The 17,581-nt window shown below is 45.4% G+C and overlaps 1 protein-coding gene across 1 annotated transcript; it reads left to right on the top strand.

The window, feature by feature from the left end:
* Positions 1 to 5,064: 5,064 nt before the first annotated feature.
* LOC115179224 (keratin-associated protein 10-2-like) lies at positions 5,065 to 6,138 on the top strand. Its single transcript, XM_029740616.1, has one exon. The coding sequence runs from the start codon at positions 5,065 to 5,067 to the stop codon at positions 6,136 to 6,138; it is 1,074 nt and encodes a 357-aa protein (XP_029596476.1).
* Positions 6,139 to 17,581: the final 11,443 nt, after the last annotated feature.

The following is a 17,581-nucleotide window of genomic DNA, read 5'->3' on the forward strand; positions in this document are numbered from 1 at the left end:
CGGCAACCACATCTCTCTCTCTCTCGCTCTCTCGCTCTCTCTCTCTCTCTCTCTCACACACACACACACACACACACACACACACACACACACACACACACACACACACACACACACACACACACACACACACACAGTCAGTCAGTCTGTGTTTCTGAACACCCTCCTGCTATGCTAGATTGCTCAGACTGATTTTTACCTCATGAGGCGTTAGATCCATTTCCTCCCTATCAAACCCAGTGCCACCGAGCCTCCTGATAGGCCAGACAAAAGACGAAGACGAAGATAAGCCTTAAACACAGGCACTGTAAGGAAGATAATTGATACATACAGAAAAGGATAGGAGTGAGGCAGATGTATAATTGTTGAACTCTTTAAAGCTGAAGACGTCAGACAGTTTCCCTATGCGGTATCTGTGATTGGCCATTCTTGAGAGTTCTGTTTGTCCAAATGTTGACTCTTCACCTGAGGAAGTGTGTTTGGAGCAGAAGAAAATGAGTGTCTGTAAAAAGAAACAGGCTTTGATTGACAGAGTGGGATGGTACGCTGCATGGATTATTCAGTGTTTGAGGATGTCCTCAGATTGACAAACGCTGTTCTTGTTTTATTTCATTCTGTTGCTAAATCACAACGAATACTGTCCTCTGCATTGCCACGTCGGTTAGCCTTTTGACAAGGTAAAAAAAGTCATACATTCTATGTTTCATGCAGTTACCATAAAACAGTGGTTTGGCTCAACTATGTCATTACTTTACAAATCTCTGATTTCCCTTCCTTTCACTTTGGGCTATTTTTAGACAGGGGCATTCCTTTGGAAAATAAATAAGCTCCTTCACAAAGTACAATACCAGAAATGAATGGTTTAGACAAACATTTGCAGAGGCGTGGTTGAGCACACTGACCACTACTGGCCTTGCGTGTGGTTCTGGTCCTCGTGTGGTTATCTTTCTCCAGGGCACAGTAGGTTGTTTCTGAATGTTTTTCAATGTTAGAGCCAAAGATAGTTGAAAGAAAAATAGGCCTGTATTGTTTGTTGGCTGAATGAGTAGTGTTGATGGTTGGTCTTGAAAGTTAAAAAAGGTCAAGTGCGTTTTACAGTCATCCTTTACCCCGACCTATTCCCCTGCTTACTCAAAGAATACGGTCAAAGGCAAACACATCCTGCAAAAATACATACCCTCCTTACACACACACACACACACACACACACACACACACACACTGTTGTGTCTGTGGAAGCTCAGGTAACGATAGTCCTTCAGACCTCCCTACTCCTGTCCCAGTGTGTTTATGTTATAATCACAGGTCTTTATTGGTAGATCTGCCCAGCCCTCTTCTCCCGTTGAGACTAACCACCTCTGATATGTGTGGAGAACCTCAAGCTTCCACAGTGTTTAGGTTATCAGAGGACCATATTTACAACGAGGAGTTCCTCATTGATTATGTCTGCCCTCCACTCTGTTTACAGAGGAAATCAAGAACACATGTGTCCTTCTTATCCTCTCTACCACTCATTCCATCTACTTCCCACAATCATTCCATTCCTTTATCATACTAGGCCTCTTACTCTCTTTGATGATCTGGACTTACATGTTGGTCATTTAGCAGACTCTCTGATCCAGAGGGACTCACAGGAGCAATTAGGTAACAGTGCCTTGCTCAAGGGCACATCTACAGATTTTACACCTAGTCGGCTCAGGGATTTGAACCAGCATCCTTTCCGTTACTGTCCCAGCACTCTTAACCGCTAGGCTACCTGGATGAGTTTTCACTGTGTGTGAGTGTGTGCGTGAGTGTGACAGTATGTGTATGCGTGTACATACATTTGTGTGTGAGCGTGACTGTGTGTGTGTGTGTGTGACTGTGTGTGCGTGTGTGTGTGTGTGTGAGACTGTGTTTGTGTTTGCGTGACTGTGTTTGGGTGTGACTGTGTGTGTGTGTCCTATAATTAAGCAATAAGGCACGAGGGGGTGTGGTATATGGCCAATATACCACGGCTAAGGGCTGTTCTTAGGCAAGACGCAACGTGGAGTGCCTGGACACAGCCCTTAGCCGTGGTATATTGGCCATATACCACAAACCCAAGAGGTGCCTTATTACTATTATAAACTGGTTACCAACGTAATTAGAGCAGTAGAAATACATGTTTTGTCATATCCGTGGTATACGTCTTATTTACCACGGCTGTCAGCCAATCAGCATTCAGGCCTGGAACCACCCAGTTTGTAATGTGTTGTAATGCAGCATCAGACATTACTGTTATAAATGTCCTGGCTGGTACAGTGAGTCTATACAACAAAACTCTTTTAAGACCTCTGAAGAAATGTCTTATCTTAAACCAATGGATGCCAGATGCATTAGGAAATAGTTTGTATACTTAATGTTTATACTCCAAACCACAAAGAGAGAGTAGAGATATTCACACAGTAGAGATATTCAACAGCATAATGGGTAAATGGCAGGTAGCCTAGTGGTTAGAGTGTTGGACCAGTAACTGAAAGGTTGCTGGATCAAATCCCTGAGCTGACAAGTTAAACATCTGTTGTTCTTCCCCTGAGCAAGGCAGTTAACCCCCTGTTCCCTGGGTGCTGCTGATTAAGGCAGCCCCTGCACCTCTCTGATTCAGAGGAGTTGGGTTAAATGTGGAAGACACATTTCAGTTGAAGGCAGGTTTCTCCCTTTAAACATATTCCTGTGTCAAATATATTCTTACAGAGAACTGTGTGTTTAACAATATCAATGTGAATAGTAGGCCTACTTAATCTAGTGACCTCTGTGTACTCTGCAGATAAATTCAATGGACCATATTCACAGATCAGAGTCTCAGAGTAGCAGCGCTGATCTAGGATCAGGTCCCCTCTGTTTATATCATCTTATTCTTTAATGATGATCCTAAAGTTACTATGGTGTAGATTGTAGAAGGATGACACATTCAGTTACTATGGTGTAGATTGTAGAAGGATGACACATTCAGTTACTATGGTGTAGATTGTAGATTGTCCTACCCTGAGACTCTTTGTGAATACAGGCCAAGGTTTTCCATCATTGTCAGTTTCACTTTAATGTTCAAATAGTATTTGAACCCTGGTCAGGAGTATTCAGCTGTTATTCAACTGTCACTAAAGTATTTACTGTCACTAGCGAGTTGCCATTCTATAGTCTCCCAACAGGGGGCAGTAGAGTCTGGATAAGGAGCCAGCGGCCCCCTACAGGCTTCATGCACTGGATCCTCCTCAACCAGAACTACACTCAGAGAGAGAACGACATCCTCACTGTGAGTGAACACTTCTGTACCCTTCTACAATCTACACCATACTAACTGAATGTGTCATCCTTCTACAATCTACACCATACTAACTGAATGTGTCATCCTTCTACAATCTACACCATACTAACTGAATGTGTCATCCTTCTACAATCTACACCATACTAACTGAATGTGTCATCCTTCTACAATCTACAGCATAGTAACTGAATGTGTCATCCTTCTACAATCTACACCATAGTAACTGAATGTGTCATCCTTCTACAATCTACACCATAGTAACTGAATGTGTCATCCTTCTACAATCTACACCATAGTAACTGAATGTGTCATCCTTCTACAATCTACACCATAGTAACTGAATGTGTCATCCTTCTACAATCTACACCATAGTAACTGAATGTGTCATCCTTCTACAATCTACACCATAGTAACTGAATGTGTCATCCTTCTACAATCTACACAAAGGTAACTGAATGTGTCGTCCTTCTACAATCTACACCATACTAACTGAATGTGTCATCCTTCTACAATCTACACCATACTAACTGAATGTGTCATCCTTCTACAATCTACACCATACTAACTGAATGTGTCATCCTTCTACAATCTACATCAAATCAAATCAAATTTATTTATATAGCCCTTCGTATATCAGCTGAAATCTCAAAGTGCTGTACAGAAACCCAGCCTAAAACCCCAAACAGCAAGCAATGCATGTGAAAGAAGCACGGGGGCTAGGAAAAACTCCCTAGGAAAAACTCCCTAGAAAGGCCAAAAACCTAGGAAGAAACCTAGAGAGGAACCAGGCTATGAGGGGTGGCCAGTCCTCTTCTGGCTGTGCCGGGTGGATATTATAACAGAACATGGTCAAGATGTTAAAATGTTCATAAATGACCAGCATGGTCAAATAATAATAATCATAGTAGTTGTCGAGGGTGCAACAAGCACGTCCGGTGAACAGGTCAGGGTTCCGTAGCCGTAGGCAGAACAGTTGAAACTGGAGCAGCACCATGGCCAGGTGGACTGGGGACAGCAAGGAGTCATCATGCCAGGTAGTCCCGAGGCATGGTCCTAGGGCTCAGGTCCTCCGAGAGAAAGAAAGAAAGAGAGAAAGAGAGAATTAGAGAGAGCATATTTAAATTCACACAGGACACCGGATAAGACAAGAGAATACTCCAGATGTAACAGACTGACCCTAGCCCCCCGACACATAAACTACTGCAGCATAAATACTGGAGGCTGAGACAGGAGGGATCAGAAGACACTGTGGCCCCATCCGATGATACCCCCGGACAGGGCCAAACAGGCAGGATATAACCCCACCCACTTTGCCAAAGCACAGCCCCCACACCACTAGAGGGATGTCTACAACCACCAACTTACCGTCCGAAGACAAGACTACACCATACTAACTGAATGTGTCATCCTTCAACAATCTACACCATACTAACTGAATGTGTCATCCTTCTACAATCTACACCATAGTAACTGAATGTGTCATCCTTCTACAATCTACACCATACTAACTGAATGTGTCATCCTTCTACAATCTACACCATAGTAACTGAATGTGTCATCCTTCTACAATCTACACCATAGTAACTGAATGTGTCATCCTTCTACAATCTACACCATAGTAACTAAATGTGTCATCCTTCTACAATCTACACCAAGGTAACTGAATGTGTCATCCTTCTACAATCTTCACCATAGTAACTGAATATGTCATCCTTCTACAATCTACACCATACTAACTGAATGTGTCGTCCTTCTACAATCTACACCATAGTAACTGAATGTGTCATCCTTCTACAATCTACACCATAGTAACTGAATGCTCAGACCATCAGTCTCCCTGCCAGTACTGCCCCCTGCTCAGACTGTCAGTCTGCCTACTGCCCTCTGCTCAGACCATCAGTCTGCCTACTGCCCTCTGCTCAGACTGTCAGTCTGCCTACTGCCCTCTGCTCAGACTGTCAGTCTGCCTACTGTCCCCTGCTCAGACCGTCAGTCTGCCTGCCAGTACTGCCCCCTGCTCAGACTGTCAGTCTGCCTACTGCCCCCTGCTCAGACCGTCAGTCTGCCTACTGTCCCCTGCTCAGACCGTCAGTCTCCCTGCCAGTACTGCCCCCTGCTCAGACTGTCAGTCTGCCTACTGCCCCCTGCTCAGACTGTCAGTCTGCCTACTGTCCCCTGCTCAGACTGTCAGTCTGCCTACTGCCCCCTGCTCAGACTGTCAGTCTGCCTACTGTCCCCTGCTCAGACTGTCAGTCTGCCTACTGCCCCCTGCTCAGACCGTCAGTCTGCCTGCCAGTACTGCCCCCTGCTCAGACTGTCAGTCTGCCTACTGCCCCCTGCTCAGACTGTCAGTCTGCCTACTGTCCCCTGCTCAGACTGTCAGTCTGCCTACTGCCCCCTGCTCAGACTGTCAGTCTGCCTACTGTCCCCTGCTCAGACTGTCAGTCTGCCTACTGCCCCCTGCTCAGACTGTCAGTCTGCCTACTGTCCCTTGCTCAGACCGTCAGTCTGCCTGCCAGTACTGCCCCCTGCTCAGACTGTCAGTCTGCCTACTGCCCCCTGCTCAGACCGTCAGTCTGCCTACTGCCCCCTGCTCAGACTGTCAGTCTGCCTACTGCCCCCTGCTCAGACCGTCAGTCTGCCTACTGTCCCCTGCTCAGACCGTCAGTCTGCCTACTGCCCCCTGCTCAGACCGTCAGTCTGCCTACTGTCCCCTGCTCAGACCGTCAGTCTGCCTACTGCCCCCTGCTCAGACTGTCTGTCTGCCGGGCCAGTGTACCAACCTCAAATGGACGGAGTGTGTAGAGACTGGCGACAGTGTTAAGTGCATGGCAGTCCTGGGTTCAAAATAGTAGGCTACTTGTTTTTCTTTCAAATAATTTAGCACACTGGGGTCAATGGAGTAGTCCCAAAAGTGTAAGCCCTGACCATCTGGCACTATGTGTCAAATAGGGGGTATGTCAGCTAAGAGGGTAGGTCAGAAGTTTGGGAGGGGGGTGGAATGAGTGTTTGCGGTTGAAGCGATAGCGTCCAGTAGCGTAGTGGTGGGTTGGCTCATTACAGTTTTTCTCAATTGTTTACACACAAATACTGGTACTTGGGACACAATGACCACAACATGTAACTCATGCACCAATCCCCTGAACCAATTCTGCTAAACTACAAGCACAATTCCTGCTTTACACTCAAATTGCAGTTCTAAAACACACTTTTTTCAAAACACTACACACAATTCTTTGCATTTGTCACAATTTTCATGCAGAAAATCTCTTGTTTTCACAATGAACACACTGCCATTCAAATATGCACACTGACTCATCACATGGGCAAACACCCGTCACACAGTTTTACAATTAGCAATCAGAGCTTTAGCATAAAAGGGCAACAGGTGAGCTCTTCTGTTTTGGAGCAATGGATGCCAACATTGGAAACAGAGGCAGAGCCAGAGGAGTGAGAGTAAGAGGAGGAGGACGGGGAGGACAAGGACGAGGAAGAGGAAGGCCAAGGACCGTAATCTCTGATGAGATCCGAGCCACTTTGGTTGATCATGTGGTCAACCATGGTCTAACAATGAGGGAGGCTGGGCAAAGAGTACAGCCATATTTGAGCAGGTACACTGTAGCATCCATCATCCGGACATTCCGAAATGAGAATAGGTAAGAAATCTACTCTCACTAGAAAATTGCAGTACTGCATATCAATACAGTACTCAATGAGTTCAGTAGTAAAGTATTGCCTGTGGACTGTTCTGTAGGACTAAAAATAAAGTATGTTTCAAATATTTGGGAAATGTATTCCTACTTTGTATTTACAGTATTTTACTATTTGTTTGGCAGAACTGAAAGATTACCAACACAAGGTGGTCGGGACGTGTTCTGTCTCCTGAACAGGAAACTGAAATCATGAACATGGTCCTAGAAAATAACGCCATAACATTACGGCAAATACAAAGAAAAATAATAGAAAACAATGAGATATTTCCAAATATTGATAGGGTAAGCTTATCAACACTGGACCGTGTCTTGCACAGAAATAATCTCAGGATGAAGCAGGTCTACAGGGTGCCATTTGAACGCAATTCAGAAAGAGTCAAAGAATTGCGATATAACTATGTGCAAGTGAGTCCTATACAATCCCACAATTGATGCATACTCTCAACACTGTAGAAATTATACATATTTCAGTATTGTAATCATAATGATTGTGCTTCACAATAGTGACCACTCCATGTCTATTTCTGATATTGTCATGTGTGTTTCGGAGAGTCCTTGAGCTAGAGGTGGCTGCAGTGGAGCACCAGTTCATCTTCATTGATGAGGTTGGATTCAACCTCACAAAAAGACGAAAGAGGGGAAGGAATATCATCGGCCAGCGTGCCATTGTTCAAGTCCCTGGCCAGCGCGGAGGGAACATCACAATGTGTGCAGCGATTACCCACCACGGCGTCATCCATCACCATGCTACCCTTGGCCCCTACAACACCGCCCATCTGATCACATTCCTGGACACCCTACACAACACACTCATTCCACCAGATCAGGTAGATGGCCCAGAGCAGCTCAGGTACGTTGTCATTTGGGACAACGTAAGTTTCCACAGGGCTGCTCTGGTTCGTAACTGGTTCACTGCCCACCCACGCTTTTTAGTTGTTTATCTCCCTCCATATTCTCCATTCCTCAATCCTATTGAGGAATTTTTTTCTGCCTGGAGATGGAAAGTGTATGACCGAAATCCACAAACGCGTGTACCTCTTCTCCAAGCTATGGAAGACGCATGTGGAGATATAGCAGCTGATGCTTTTCATGGCTGGAATCGCCATGCTAGGCGATATTTCCCCCGCTGCTTGGCCAGGGAAAACATTGCTTGTGATGTGGATGAGGTGCTGTGGCCAGACCGCAACAGAACAGAGGATGCAGCATAGTTTTTTAAATGTTTTATTTGTTATTTTTTTTACTGTAACTGTATACATTAAATTCTTCTGTTTTGTATGTAGAAATCTGTATGTGCAACTTTGTGTTGGTTGGGAATGGGATGTACACTGTGTACATTGTTTTTGTGGGAAAAATAAAATATATTTGTTACCGTCTATTTGTGTGTTCTGAGTATAAAAACAATATTCCCAAATATTTTACAACACACTTCTGTATGTACTGTCTGTAGTAATGGCAACACTGAACCAACAAAAGGCCTAAGTCATTATGATGAATGGAGAAGAAGTGTTTTACATTCACCATAGTGTTTTACATGGAGCACATCAGTGTTCAACTGGTTCTTATAAATGTCTATTCATATGATGGTTTGTGTGTGTCATTTGAAAACAAAATACCATTTTGATAAGAAATAACATTGTTTTGAATGTAAAGTTTCATTTTGCTGGAGAATTGAGGGGTTTTGCCCATTGTGTGTGTGTTTTTTGATTTGTGTGTAGCGTTCTGAGAATATGAGGCATGCTTTCAGAAAATGTGTTTAAACTATCGAGGAAAAACTGTAAGAGAGAACACAACCATTTCTGTCCCCCCCAACAACAACTCTCTTTTACTAACATGAAAAGACCTCACTATTTACAAGCAGGGTGACAAACAAGATCTGTTCACTTTTTATTACCATAGTAAAACCACATAAGGCTTGCTGATCAGAGTCTATTACTATCCTTTGTACTAGTTTAGATCACATAAAAATCACATGAAAGTGAAATAGCCGTGCTCTTCATCCAAGGACTTCTTGCTGACGTGATCCTGGGAAAGTGGCATCTGTGGTGCCTTGATGTTTGCAGTTCCTCTTCACATGATGAACAGTGGATGGAGTCATCATGTGGATTATTTCTACTAAACACCATTGATCTGTACAGGACGGTGTGCTGTGACTCCACTAGATGCTTGTCATTATGGAAGTAGGTCCCCTTCCTGAACACTGACAAACTCATGGACTGTCAGTCTTTGCATCTAGCAGCTATTTCTATGTAACAGTCAAAGCTAGAAAGTCAGGGAGTGATGTATAGAGGACACTTTTTTTGATACATTTTGACTGCGAGGATATATAATCCATTTATAATATAATCTATTTAAAGTGAGGCCCTAGGGACTTCGGTGAGGACTGAATGCAGCCCGCGGTGCAAAATGAGTTTGACACGCCTTATCTAGCTACTTGTATGAATTGTCCCAGTCCGGTTCCTCATCTCAGTAGTGGCAGGGAAGCAGCTGTTGGCTGAAACACAAGCTGCAGATTGTAGCTTTAAGTATAGATGGTTAAACGCCCAGCAACATATTGATGCCACTGGGAGGGCCCATTTGATGTGCTTTACTACTGTGGCTCCTCATACATTCCTGTTCTAATCTACTCAGATAAAGCAGTGACAATATAAAGTGTCTTCTGACACCGTCAGCTCAACGTCAACTCACTAAACATCACCCTTTACCTCTGTAGAATCACATTCATTTACTGGTTTACCTGTCTGTCTGTCTGCCTGTCTGTCTGTCTGCCTTCCTGCCTGCCTGTCTGTCTGTTTGCTTTTCTGTCTGCCTGCCTGTCTGTCTGTCTGCTTTTCTGTCTGTCTGCCTTCCTGCCTGCCTGTCTGTCTGTTTGCTTTTCTGTCTGCCTGCCTGCCTGCCTGTCTGTCTGTCTGTCTGTCTGCTTTTCTGTCTGTCTGCCTGCCTGTCTGTCTGTCTGTCTAACTGTCTGCCTGCCTGCCTAACTGTTTGTCTGTCTGCCTTTCTGTCTGTCTGTCTAACTGTCTGTCTGCCTGCCTGTCTGTCTGTCTGCCTGCTTTTCTGTCTGCCTGCCTGCCAGCCTGTCTGTCTGTCTGTCTGCTTTTCTGTCTGCCTGCCTGCCTGTCTGTCTGTCTGTCTAACTGTCTGCCTGCCTGTCTAACTGTCTGTCTGTCTGCCTTTCTGTCTGTCTGTCTGTCTAACTGTCTGTCTGTCTGCCTTTCTGTCTGTCTGCCTGCCTGTCTGTCTGCCTTTCTGTCTGTCTGTCTGTCTAACTGTCTGTCTGCCTTTCTGTCTGTCTGTCTGCCTGCCTGTCTGTCTGTCTGCTTTTCTGTCTGTCTGCCTGTCTGTCTGTCTAACTGTCTGTCTGCCTTTCTGTCTGCCTGCTTTTCTGTCTGTCTGTCTGTCTGTCTAACTGTCTGTCTGCCAGCCTGTCTGTCTGTCTGTCTGTCTGCCTGTCTGGAAGTCTGTCTGTCTAACTGTCTGTCTGTCTGCCTGCCTGTCTGTCTGTTTGTCTGTCTGTCTGCTTTTCTGTCTGCCTGTCTGTCTATCTGTCTGTCTGTCTAACTGTCTGCCTGCCTGTCTGTCTGTCTAACTGTCTGTCTGCCTGTCTGCCTGCCTGTCTGTCTGTCTGCCTGCCTGTCTGTCTGTCTGTCTGTCTGTCTGTCTAACTGTCTGTCTGTCTGCCTTTCTGTCTGCCTGCCTGTCTGTCTATCTGTCTGTCTGCTTTTCTGTCTGTCTGCCTGTCTGTCTAACTGTCTGTCTGCCTGCCTGTCTGTCTGTCTAACTGTCTGCCTGCCTGTCTGTCTGTCTGGAAGTCTGTCTGTCTGTCTGTGTCTAACTGTCTAACTGTCTGCCTGCCTGCCTGTCTGTCTGTCTGCCTGTCTGTCTGTCTGTCTGTCTGTCTGTCTGTCTGTCTGTTTGTCTAACTGTCTGTCTGCCTGCCTGTCTGTCTGTCTGTCTAACTGTCTGTCTGTCTAACTGTCTGCCTGCCTGCCTGCCAGCCTGTCTGTCTGTCTGTCTGTCTAACTGTCTGTCTGTCTGCCTTTCTGTCTGTCTGTCTGCCTGTCTGGAAGTCTGTCTGTCTAACTGTCTGTCTGTCTGCCTGCCTGCCTGTCTGTCTGTCTGTCTGTCTGTCTGTCTGTCTAACTGTCTGCCTGCCTGTCTGTCTTTCTAACTGTCTGTCTAACTGTCTGCCTGCCTGCCTGTCTGTCTGTCTGTCTGCTTTTCTGTCTGCCTGCCTGTCTGTCTGTCTGTCTAACTGTCTGTCTTTCTGCCTTTCTTTCTGCCTGCCTGTCTGTCTATCTGTCTGTCTGCTTTTCTGTCTGTCTGTCTGTCTGTCTGTCTGTCTGCCTGTCTGTCTGTCTGTCTGTCTGTCTAACTGTCTGCCTGCCAGCCTGTCTGTCTGTCTGTCTGCCTGTCTGGAAGTCTGTCTGTCTGTCAGTCTGTGTGTCTAACTGTCTAACTCTTTGTCTGTCTGCATGCCTGCCTGCCTGTCTGTCTGCCTGTCTGTCTGTCTAACTGTCTGTCTGTCTGCCTGCCTGTCTGCCTGTCTGTCTATCTGTCTGTCTGTCTGTCTAACTGTCTGTCTAACTGTCTGCCTGCCAGCCTGTCTGTCTGTCTGTCTAACTGTCTGTCTGCCTTTCTGTCTGTCTGTCTGTCTGCCTGCCTGTCTGTCTGTCTAACTGTCTGTCTGCCTGTCTGTCTGTCTGCCTGCCTGCCTGCCTGTCTGTCTAACTGTCTGTCTGTCTGCCTGTCTGTCTGTCTGTCTGTCTTTCTGTCTCTCTGTCTTTCTAACTGTCTGTCTGTCTGTCTAACTGTCTTTCTGTCTGTCTGTCTGTCTGTCTGTCTGTCTGTCTGTCTGTCTGTCTGTCTGTCTGTCTGCCCTGTTTAATCATAGGCTTTTAAGTGTAATTTAAATGTACAGTAAATGCCCATCATTCATCTCCATGTTGAAGTGTTATGTCAGCACATGACTGGCCTTGACATGATCTGTAGTTATTGTCTAATGAGGAACCGTTACGGTACTATGGGAAATGATTTCCCTATAAAGTTTTATTCTCTTCAGTTTTACTGAAGGTTTTACTGTCTCTCTGTAATCAACTGTTCTCTGGTGGAGGCCAGAAAGAGGTGACAGTTCGTGTGTGTGTGTGTGTGTGTGTGTGTGTGTGTGGATTAATCTGAGTCTTGAGTCTTGGATGTGGTAGAGATGTTTTGGAAGTATTGGTTCCATTATTTGTACTTTTATTTGTCATAGTTTATGACACATATTGACCACCCACTCAAAAACTATGTTCTCTCGCACTTGCACAAACACAAGGTCATGCACACACACACACACACATGCATGCGCGCACACACACACACCCTCTTATCTACACAATCCTACTGTGGCCCTATGTGTGGCGAGGCCCTGGTCACTGTCACAATGCCAGCATTCCCCTGTGGGTTAGGACCCCAGACACACAGCACCTCCCTACCTTTGTGTCCCTGTGGGTTAGGACCCCAGACACACAGCACCTCCTTCCTTTGTCTCCCTGTGGATTTAGGACCCCAGACACACAGCACCTCCCTCCTTTGTCTCCCTGTGGGTTAGGACCCCAGACACAGAGCACCTCCCTACCTTTGTCTCCCTGTGGGTTAGGACCCCAGACACACAGCACCTCCCTCCTTTGTCTCCCTGTGAATTAGGACCCCAGACACACAGCACCTCCCTGCCTTTGTCTCCCTGTGGGTTAGGACCCCAGACACACAGCACCTCCCTCCTTTGTCTCCCTGTGGGTTAGGACCCCAGACACAGAGCACCTCCCTACCTTTGTCTCCCTGTGGGTTAGGACCCCAGACACACAGCACCTCCCTCCTTTGTCTCCCTGTGAATTAGGACCCCAGACACACAGCACCTCCCTCCTTTGTCTCCCTGTGGGTTAGGACCCCAGACACAGAGCACCTCCCTCCTTTGTCTCCCTGTGAATTAGGACCCCAGACACACAGCACCTCCCTCCTTTGTCTCCCTGTGGGTTAGGACCCCAGACACACAGCACCTCCCTCCTTTGTCTCCCTGTGGGTTAGGACCCCAGACACACAGCACCTCCCTCCTTTGTCTCCCTGTGAATTAGGACCCTAGACACAGAGCACCTCCCTCCTTTGTCTCCCTGTGAATTAGGACCCCAGACACACAGCACCTCCCTCCTTTGTCTCCCTGTGGGTTAGGACCCCAGACACACAGTATCTCCATCCTTTGTCTCCCTGTGGGTTAGGACCCCAGACACACAGCACCTCCCCCCTTTGTCTCCCTGTGGGTTAGGACCCCAGACACACAGCACCTCCCTCCTTTGTCTCCCTGTGAATTAGGACCCTAGACACAGAGCACCTCCCTCCTTTGTCTCCCTGTGAATTAGGACCCCAGACACACAGCACCTCCCTCCTTTGTCTCCCTGTGGGTTAGGACCCCAGACACACAGTATCTCCATCCTTTGTCTCCCTGTGGGTTAGGACCCCAGACACACAGCACTTCCCCCCTTTGTCTCCCTGTGGGTTAGGACCCCAGACACACAGCACCTCCCTCCTTTGTCTCCCTGTGAATTAGGACCCTAGACACAGAGCACCTCCCTCCTTTGTCTCCCTGTGAATTAGGACCCCAGACACACAGCACCTCCCTCCTTTGTCTCCCTGTGGGTTAGGACCCCAGACACACAGTATCTCCATCCTTTGTCTCCCTGTGGGTTAGGACCCCAGACACACAGCACCTCCCTCCTTTGTCTCCCTGTGGGTTAGGACCCCAGACTCACAGCACCTCCCTCCTTTGTCTCCCTGTGAATTAGGACCCTAGACACAGAGCACCTCCCTCCTTTGTCTCCCTGTGAATTAGGACCCCAGACACACAGCACCTCCCGCCTCCTTTGTCTCCCTGTGGGTTAGGACCCCAGACACACAGTACCTCCCTCCTTTGTCTCCCTGTGGGTTAGGACCCCAGACACACAGCACCTTTGTCTCCCTGTGAATTAGGACCCTAGACACAGAGCACCTCCCTCCTTTGTCTCCCTGTGAATTAGGACCCCAGACACACAGCACCTCCCTCCTTTGTCTCCCTGTGGGTTAGGACCCCAGACACACAGCACCTCCCTCCTTTGTCTTCCTGTGAATTAGGACCCCAAACTCACAGCACCTCCTTCCTTTGTCTCCCTGTGGGTTAGGACCCCAGACACCTCCCTCCTCCTTTGTCTCCCCTGTGAATTAGGACCCCAGACTCACAGCACCTCCCTCCTTTGTCTCCCCTGTGTGTTAGGACCCCAGACTCACAGCACCTCCTTCCTTTGTCTCCCTGTGGGTTAGGACCCAAGACACCTCCCTCTATTGTCTCCCTGTGGGTTAGGACCCCAGACACACAGTATCTCCATCCTTTGTCTCCCTGTGGGTTAGGACCCTAGACACAGAGCACCTCCCTCCTTTGGGTCCCTCCACCCTGTTTGTTCTCTCCCTTTATAAAGTATTTAGCCAGAATGGGTAAATAGCCATAGGGCAGCAACACCCATTTATTTCCCTAACAGTAGACATATATTTAGTGTTTTAATGATACGGAAGCTATATTTAATGGGCATGCAGAGCAGAGCAGAGCAGAGAGAGAGAGAGAGAGAGAGAGAGAGAGAGAGAGAGAGAGAATTATTTTCTTGTTATTCCAAATAAGACATTCTGTCCATTATAACAGGAGAGTGAAGTGAATAAGACATTCTGTCCATTATAACAGGAGAGTGAAGTAAATAAGACATTCTGTCCATTATAACAGGAGAGTGAAGTAAATAAGACATTCTGTCCATTATAACAGGAGAGTGAAGTAAATAAGACATTCTGTCCATTATAACAGGAGAGTGAAGTGAATAAGACATTCTGTCCATTATAACAGGAGAGTGAAGTAAATAAGACATTCTGTCCATTATAACAGGAGAGTGAAATAAATAAGACATTCTGTCCATTATAACAGGAGAGTGAAGTGAATAAGACATTCTGTCCATTATAACAGGAGAGTGAAGTAAATAAGACATTCTGTCCATTATAACAGGAGAGTGAAGTAAATAAGACATTCTGTCCATTATAACAGGAGAGTGAAGTGAATTAGACATTCTGTCCATTATAACAGGAGAGTGAAGTAAATAAGACATTCTGTCCATTATAACAGGAGAGTGAAGTGAATTAGACATTCTGTCCATTATAACAGGAGAGTGAGGAGACGGAACATACAGAAACAAGCTCCAATCAAGTGATTGGTTGTAATGTGGCCATCCCGGATCATGAATTATTTGGCATCATTACACTCGTTTTGCATTAGACCTTAGGCCTCGGTGCGTCGGTGCATTCAGACTCTGCCATCTACTCCCCCTCTTGTTGTTAGTTAACTCTCCTGGCGCTTTCTGATGGGAGTGTGTGTTGTGGTGAATATAGGTCAATATATGTGGTGTGTGTGTGGTGGGTCCGCGGCACGTTGTGTGTGTGTATGCGTGTGTGTGTGGTGGGGGTGATGAACGATGTGTGTGTGTGTGTGTGTGAAACACGTATAGTAGCAGGACAGTGTGTGACACACTTCTCTTAATACAATGCTCACCAAGTTGAAAATTTCAGTTAGCTGATGAACTGTATCTGTTCTGTTCCCTGATCCTTACTATACATAATACATCTGTTCTGCTCCCTGATCCTTACTATACATAATACATCTGTTCTGTTCCCTGATCCTTACTATACATAATACATCTGTTCTGTTCCCTGATCCTTACTATACATAATACATCTGTTCTGTTCCCTGATCCTTACTATACATAATACATCTGTTCTGTTCCCTGATCCTTACTATACATAATACATCTGTGCTGCTCCCTGATCCTTACTATACATAATACATCTGTTCTGTTCCCTGATCCTTACTATACATAATACATCTGTTCTGCTCCCTGATCCTTACTATACATAATACATCTGTTCTGTTCCTTGATCCTTACTATACATAATACATCTGTTCTGCTCCCTGATCCTTACTATACATAATACATCTCTGCTGCTCCCTGATCCTTACTATACATAATACATCTGTGCTGCTCCCTGATCCTTACTATACATAATACATCTGTTCTGCTCCCTGATCCTTACTATACATAATACATCTGTGCTGCTCCCTGATCCTTACTATACATAATACATCTGTTCTGTTCCCTGATCCTTACTATACATAATACATCTGTTCTGCTCCCTGATCCTTACTATACATAATACATCTGTTCTGTTCCTTGATCCTTACTATACATAATACATCTGTTCTGCTCCCTGATCCTTACTATACATAATACATCTGTTCTGCTCCCTGATCCTTACTATACATAATACATCTCTGCTGCTCCCTGATCCTTACTATACATAATACATCTGTGCTGCTCCCTGATCCTTACTATACATAATACTTTTACTGTTTTTTGCTTCCTGATCCTTCTATACATAATACATCTGTGCTGCTCCCTGATCCTTACTATACATAATACATCTGTTCTGCTCCCTGATCCTTACTATACATAATACATCTCTGCTGCTCCCTGATCCTTACTATACATAATACATCTGTGCTGCTCCCTGATCCTTACTATACATAATACATCTGTTCTGTTCCCTGATCCTTACTATACATAATACATCTGTGATGCTCCCTGATCCTTACTATACATCATACATCTGTGCTGCTCCCTGATCCTTACTATACATAATACATCTGTTCTGCTCCCTGATCCTTACTATACATAATACATCTGTTCTGTTCCCTGATCCTTACTATACATAATACATTTCTGCTGCTCCCTGATCCTTACTATACATAATACATCTGTGCTGCTCCCTGATCCTTACTATACATAATACATCTGTGCTGTTCCCTGATCCTTACTATACATAATACATCTGTTCTTCTCATAATACATAATACATCTGTTCTGCTCCCTGATCCTTACTATACATAATACATCTCTGCTGCTCCCTGATCCTTACTATACATAATACATCTGTTCTGCTCCCTGATCCTTACTATACATAATACATCTGTTCTGCTCCCTGATCCTTACTATACATAATACATCTGTTCTTCTCCCTGATCCTTACTATACATAATACATCTGTTCTGCTCCTTGATCCTTACTATACATAATACATCTGTTCTGCTCCCTGATCCTTACTATACATAATACATCTGTTCTGCTCCCTGATCCTTACTATACATAATACATCTGTTCTGCTCCCTGATCCTTTCTATACATAATACATCTGTTCTGTTCCCTGATCCTTACTATACATAATACATCTGTTCTTCTCCCTGATCCTTACTATACATAATACATCTGTTCTGCTCCCTGATCCTTACTATACATAATACATCTGTTCTGCTCCCTGATCCTTACTATACATAATACATCTGTGCTGCTCCCTGATCCTTACTATACATAATACATCTGTTCTGTTCCCTGATCCTTACTATACATAATACACCTGTTCTGTTCCCTGATCCTTTCTATACATAATACATTTCTGCTGCTCCCTGATCCTTACTATACATAATACATCTGTT

Source organism: Salmo trutta, chromosome 39, assembly GCF_901001165.1.
Source record: "Salmo trutta chromosome 39, fSalTru1.1, whole genome shotgun sequence".
Taxonomy (NCBI): domain Eukaryota; kingdom Metazoa; phylum Chordata; class Actinopteri; order Salmoniformes; family Salmonidae; genus Salmo; species Salmo trutta.

Excerpts from the sequence above, each read along its gene's own strand:
- LOC115179224 (XM_029740616.1), top strand. The coding sequence starts at position 5,065 with ATGTGTCATCCTTCTACAATCTACACCATAGTAACTGAATGCTCAGAC.